Source organism: Neoarius graeffei, chromosome 3 (genome assembly GCF_027579695.1).
Source record: "Neoarius graeffei isolate fNeoGra1 chromosome 3, fNeoGra1.pri, whole genome shotgun sequence".
NCBI lineage: Eukaryota > Metazoa > Chordata > Actinopteri > Siluriformes > Ariidae > Neoarius > Neoarius graeffei.
In genome coordinates, this window is record NC_083571.1 from 5,642,843 (window position 1) to 5,649,706 (window position 6,864).

At 43.0% G+C, this 6,864-nt stretch overlaps 1 protein-coding gene across 1 annotated transcript; it reads left to right on the plus strand.

Moving 5' to 3' along the window:
• Window positions 1-1,644: 1,644 nt before the first annotated feature.
• On the plus strand, window positions 1,645-3,732 carry vrtn (vertebrae development associated). Its single transcript, XM_060915775.1, has one exon. The coding sequence runs from the start codon at window positions 1,645-1,647 to the stop codon at window positions 3,730-3,732; it is 2,088 nt and encodes a 695-aa protein (XP_060771758.1).
• The last annotated feature ends 3,132 nt before the right edge of the window (window positions 3,733-6,864 follow it).

Genomic DNA, 6,864 nt, shown 5'->3' on the forward strand with positions numbered 1-6,864 from the left:
TAGGTCATGTTCTGATTATTGGCATGAAAGTTTTTGTTTGTTTGTTTGTTACTAAAGTTGCAGTTTTCTTTAAAAAAAAAAAAAGATGCACAGAGGTGTTAAATCTCTGTTCTGGAGGTTTAGAAGGGAAACAAAGCCTGAACTAAAGCAGTGTTGGAGATATTAGGAGCTGCTTTGTGATTAACAAACCGCAGAATAAATAAACCATCTGATCTTATTAGTGTTGGGCTCAAATGGAGTCGCCCATGGCATTGATGGCCTTTTGGTGGATGGATGGATGGATGGATGGATACACACCACACCACACCACCAACGTGTGTGTGTGCGCGTGCGTGCGTGCGCATTCTCCAACCCTGAGACAAAAAGCCTCAGTATGGGTGATGGACAATTTCCTGGAGGAGGTTCTTCACATGAACTCGACTCGGAGTCGGATCAGTCACTGAGTCATGGAGTAAAGTCGCATCTATACACACACACTCACACCTGAGACACATAAGGAGCTGTTCTGGATTTCAGGTAAGACTTCTCTGAACTTATTTCCATGGAAATGCTGAACTCGTGAACTCCTGGAGAAGTTTGCTTTGTGGTTTGGGTTAAAACGCAGTGTGTGAGCATTGAACACACACACACACACACACCGAGGCTTCCGGACTTCATCATACACCCCTTGTGTTCTGCTTTCAATCTGGATTTAAACACTGAAGTTTTTAGTTGCGGTTTGTTCCCACGCCAAGGTGAAGCGCGTTTTCTCTCGGTTTTACTGCAGGAGGGTGTGGGTTCATTTCCCCCCGTTGATATAATATGGGCTTCAATCCTATTGTGTGTGTGTGTGTGAGAGAGAAAGAGATTAAAGTTTTTGTTTGTTTATTTATCTGTTTATTTAACCCAAACGACTTTGCAATAAACCAGCTCTTTAATTTAAATGTAATGCATTTTGTGCATTTCTCTTCATGCATCTGTGAATTATTATTATTATTATTTATTATTGATATTTCAGAATTTGCATGTGAGAATTAAAACAATGCGTTTTGTTTCCAAATGTGTCATGGAAAAGTTTATGTATTGAATTGCCTACTGAGAAATCTTGGCTCAAGTGTTTTTGTTTTTGTTTTTATTTGGATTCATCACAGGTTTGCTATAGCGCCACGATGTCTCAGAAAACGTTTACAGCCGTACCTGAAATTAATAACTTGATGTTCTTTAACGGGCGGCACGGTGGTGTAGTGGTTAGCGCTGTCGCCTCACAGCAAGAAGGTCCTGGGTTCGAGCCCCGTGGCCGGCGAGGGCCTTTCTGTGCGGAGTTTGCATGTTCTCCCCGTGTCCGCGTGGGTTTCCTCCGGGTGCTCCGGTTTCCCCCACAGTCCAAAGACATGCAGGTTAGGTTAACTGGTGACTCTAAATTGAGCGTAGGTGTGAATGTGAGTGTGAATGGTTGTCTGTGTCTGTGTGTCAGCCCTGTGATGACCTGGCGACTTGTCCAGGGTGTACCCTGCCTTTCGCCCATAGTCAGCTGGGATAGGCTCCAGCTTGCCTGCGACCCTGTAGAAGGATAAAGCGGCTAGAGATAATGAGATGAGATGAGATGTTCTTTAACGCATGTCTGTTACGATGAGTGTCAATATACTTGTGTCCTTCGCTGCAGGTATGATTCAGAGGAAAGAGGTGGTGCTGTCTGTCCTGGAAGAGCTCCAGGATGCCACCGAGTCCATGGGCTTGGGTGCCCTGATAAAAGTGGCCCTTGAGGTGGAGCAAGTCCTCGCTCCTTTTTGCCTCCCGACAGCGCTATGCTCGGAGATCTCCTCTTGGATGGGCATCGATGCCATGGCTCACAGACTTTACCCTGCAGATGCCCCAGCTGGCCTGCTTCCTCTGGTCTGCAAAGGGGAGGGTAACCTGCTGTTTGATGCCACTAGCATGCTTCTGGTAGGTTCTACAAGCCTGAGTTTGGAGCTGCAGGTCAGGACGGTGGTGGAGATGCTCCTGTGGAAGCAGTACTACCTGTGCGGAATGATCGATTCCAAGGTCATGCTGCAGGCATCTAGGTTTTCGCTCTGTGCTGAAGAATCACAAGACATGCTCAAGCTGCCGATGCAGGTTCTGGAGGCCATCTTCGATGCTGACATCAAGGCTTCTTGTTTTCCAAACTCGTTTGCAAACATGTGGCATGTCTATGCTCTGGCTTCCGTCCTCAAGTGCAACATCTACTCCATTTACCCAATGTATAACCTCAAGATCAGGCCCTATTTCAATCGTCTAATCCGTCCCAGAACGTGGCCCAAGCACTCCGAGCCACTGACCCTCCACATCATGTGGTCTGGCGAGCTTGAGGCTGGCTCCATTTTCAAACCTCGCCACTTTGTGGCCTTGATTCATGCCAGTGATCTAAAAATTGGAAGCCCAGGGAGTGAGCAACGATTGTCATCGGTGAAGGTTCTGGATCTGCTCAATGAGGATTTACAACTTTCCTACTCCACCCTGAAAGACAAGTTCAACATCACGAAAAGCACCTTCTATCGCTGGAGGAGGCAAAGCATGGAGTATCATAAGAAGTCAGTTGCCAGGTATGAAGCCAAACACTTTTTCCAGGCCTGCTACAAAGAAGGCAAGCTCATACCCCAGAACCAGTTCCGAGAGTTCTTCCCAGAAATCTCCAGATCCACGTATTATGCCTGGAAACATGAACTCATGGCTACTGGAAGTATCGGTTCTGGAGGTTCCACTGGAGAGGTAAGCCCTGGAGATAGCAATGAGCAGGACTACTGGTCCTCTCCAGAAAGCATGAAGCAGCCCATCCAGGAGACCTTCACTAGCATGTTGGCGCTCAAGTCTGAGAAACTGGAAGGAGATCGATTCCAGAATGCAGCTCTGATGCAAGAAGCAAAGAAAAGCCTCCAGAACTGCATCGCCACCAACACATCATTTCCGTACCGTGTATTCAAGCGAAGGTTTCCAGGAATCTCAAGATCAACTTACTACAATTGGAGGAGGGAAGCCTTGCTCTTCAGGCCGTTCAAAGACCTGCCAGGAAGCAGGGAAGAAAGCTCGCATCCGAATAAAGTTCAGAATCCAAAAGGGAAGCTGTTACCGCCGGTTTTGCTGCCGAGTCACAGAGTAATCCCGAGAGTCCGGCTCTCGAGGTGCAGTCAGAAGAGTCTCCGGCTGATCTACCTTCAGAAGAAGAAACTCAGAGAGGAAGCCAAAGCACGTGTTCAGAAGTCCAAGATCTCACTGTTTAAATTCAAGCTCAAGTTCCCATCAATATCATCGTATTACTACTGGATTTGGAGGTATAATAAAGCTGAGAAAGGGCGTGGTCTGGGCTTTCAGATTGAGATCAATAAACCGGAAAGTGTCAATGCCACGACCGATCGTCTGAAGCAGGAGGAAAATCAGGGATGCTTTACTTTTGATGGAAATGCTGAGTTCTTGAGCAACCATATGATCAATGCCAGCCCCGAGTTCTCCCCATCATACTGTCCTCTATCTGACAAGACCAACAACACCACCACCACCAACAACAACAACAACAACAACGAGCAAATGTTTGTGATGGATGTCGTGGCATTGGCGAACTTCAAGGCCAAGGCGAAACTGTTTCTCCAGCAGCGCTTTGAGGAGAAATCGTTCCCGACATTCAAAGAGTTCAGGTCTTACTTTCCTCTCACTCCACGTTCCACCTATTACATGTGGAAGAGGGCTTTGCATCACGGTGTGCCATTAATTCACGGATAAATCCCTCTTTAAATGCCGAGGGTCAGCCATCACACCTCCATAGTTTTTCCACATTTCTCACGGCCCTGAGTCTGGCATCCAGGTCATTTCTGCTCCACTGTGGTGTAATTGCAGTTCATGCATCTTAATTGTGTTTCCCACTTGAGTTGACTTGACTTGACCACTTGGTTGCAGCTCAAGGACATTTGCATGTGTGTGAAATCAGACAGTCTGTTTTACACGCCGCTCAGCTCCCGATGGCCCTCAGGCAAAAGGCAGTTCAAAGCCACGCAGATCAGGATTTCAAATGACTCTTTTGTTTGGGTTTTGGCCTTTTCTTTCAATTTTAAATCGACTCCCATCATCCATTTCCGTTCATGTCTTTTTATTATTTTTTTAAGTGTTTTGAATCCTTTATTTTATCTAATTCCATCTCGAGAACAAATCTATGATTATTTTTTTTTAAACACACACTGAGTTTTTGTTGTTGTTTTTGTTTTTCCACTTCGGATACAAGGTACGAAATCTGAAAATGGGGTTGAAACTATTTTTTTGCACATTTTGTTCACTGTTCAATTTTTATTTTTTATTGTTTTGGTGAAAGAAAAGTTCTGCTGTTCTTGGTGCTGCTTTATTATTATTATTATTATTATTACTTTTTTAAACATTTTTCAGGGAAAAAAAAAAGTTTTGTTCTACTACCTATTTTGTGACATCTTTCTCAGGGCGTCGTTGTTCTTGTAAAAGGAGTTTACATGGTGCTCGTGACATATTTTATTTAAAAATCTAACATGCAGCTGAGGATTTGTTATTGTTGTGAAATTTGGTTGAAATTCCTGTTTAAAGTGAGACCAGTGAGTGGATTTTTGTAATACAGGAAATAAATCATGTACTCAACCCACGTTGTGTTCCAGTTCTTTTGAAATAATCATGTATTTCCTTAAAAATATTATATAAAATAATGCTTATTAGCAATGATATTTAAAAAAGGATCTAAATTTTTTTTTTTATGAAAGTTATGTAGTACGACAGGACTCCAGAATTAACCATTTTGAAGTTTTTTTTTTTTTTTTTTTAAAGAAATTGTTATTCACCACCTTGGGAGTTCATATGCAATATTAATGCCACTTTTTAATTTTTTTTTATTTTAATGTATTAGAAATTGGGAGAATAGAAAAATTCCAGCTTGAGTGTGTGCACTCTTTCTTTCCCATTTAGTTCACTTGTTAAAACTCAGTGATAATCAGAATCAAGTTTATTGCCAAGTCTGTTCTCATGTACAATAAATTTGCTTTGGTGGTTGGTACTTAACAGTGAAGATAAACGAATAAAAAAAGGACAAACATACTTTATATAAATAGAATAAAACAAGAAGAATCTAAAATCTACAAATTTGAAAAGTGAACATATTTAAGGAGTACCTGCATGGGTTATTTTGCGGTCCAAGCTATACAGTATGTTCCAGAATGTGCAGAAAGGGGTCACATGATGAAGAGTCATGACATGAATGTGTGAGAAGGGGGGAAAAAAAAGAATATGTGCAGTGGGTTAAATAAATAGCCAAGCTGTACAACGTGGGGAAGCCATGGCCAAATTGTTTGAGAAACAGAAGGTCTCTGGTTTGATTCCCTGAACCTGCAGGACTGGCTCAAGTGCCCTTGAGCAAGGTACTGTACCTAACCCCCAGTTGCTATGGCAAGTGTGGTGCTGTACCTTGGGTCTGATTGATTGATTAACCAAAGAAAACCTGATGATGCAATTATCAGTTTGGGCAAGAACCTGGCCCTAACTAACTAACTGTACAATGTGAGCCCAAATGTGCAATAAACATTCACAGAATGAAGATTACCATGAGATGAAATGTGCAAAATGGCAGTCTCCGTGGGGACTCCGAGACCCTTATTGATGAGGCAGGTGCAGTGGGGAAAAAAAGCTGGCCTTATGGTATGGCCTTTGGTTCTAATCTAATGGACCGCAACCTCCTACCAGAGGGGAGCATCTCAAAAAGTTTGTGTCTGGGGTGCGAGGGGTTGGCCATAATCCTTTCTGCTCTCCTTAGGGTCTTGAACCCATACAGGTCCTGACAAGACAGAAGGCTGCAGCTGATCTTCCTCTCAGCAGAGCAAATGATGTGCTGCACTCTACCCTCGTCCCTCCCTGGCAATGGCAGCAGCATACTAGACGGTGATGGAGGAGGTGTAAAAGTGCACCATCATTGCCTTTGACAGATCAGACTTCTTCAATTGCACAGGAAGAACATCCTCTGCTGTGCTTGCTTTCTTGGTGAGAGAGCAGGTACAGTATATGTCTCCCACTTGATGTCCTGAGTGCTTTTTACCCAAAATTAGCTAGTGTTAGCATACCATACATCATACAGATGTTAGCAGAAGCGAGTTTTACTTGTACGTTTCATTTAGGTACAATTTCTCAGAAGTTTTCCACCTTTGATTAGTGCATTAGGAGAATTTACCCATCTCGCACTAAAAGGAAAATTTCCTGAAATATCTGTCTCTGCTCTGTAATTCATGACAGTGAAATTTAAACCTGTAGCTTGGATGAACGAAGAACAAGTTTTGCATGCCTTATATATGGATAAAAAAAAGTAAGATGTGGTGAATGTATAACCCGATCTGAAACAGTCAGGAAATGCACTAATTACTGTAATTCCTTTCGAAGTTCTTTCTTTATTATTTTTATTCGGATGTAATTCCGTGATCAGCCACCAGATGGCACTAGTGTGCTGTGTTTATCGTGAACCATTGGTAGGTTTGAGGAGAACACAGCACTCTTGGTTTTAGTACTAAATGTTCCCAATAAGGTTATTTTTGTCCAAATTTGGTTACATTAACAATGTTGTAGTAATTTAGTGTGGCGTCTTTATGGACGTACATCCAGTTCTTAGGCCTTCTAGATCAAGGATACGTACATGCTACGTAAACGGCAATAATAAATGAATATAAAATGAAAAATATTACTCATTTATTTCACTCATTCACCTTCAGTGAGTGCTTTATCCTGGTCAGGGTGGTGGTGGTGGTGGAGGATCCGGAGTCGATACTGGGAACTCTGGGGCATGAGGCAAGAACACGCCCTGGATGGGACATCAGTTCATCACTGAACATGACACACACTCATTCACACCTACTTTAGCAT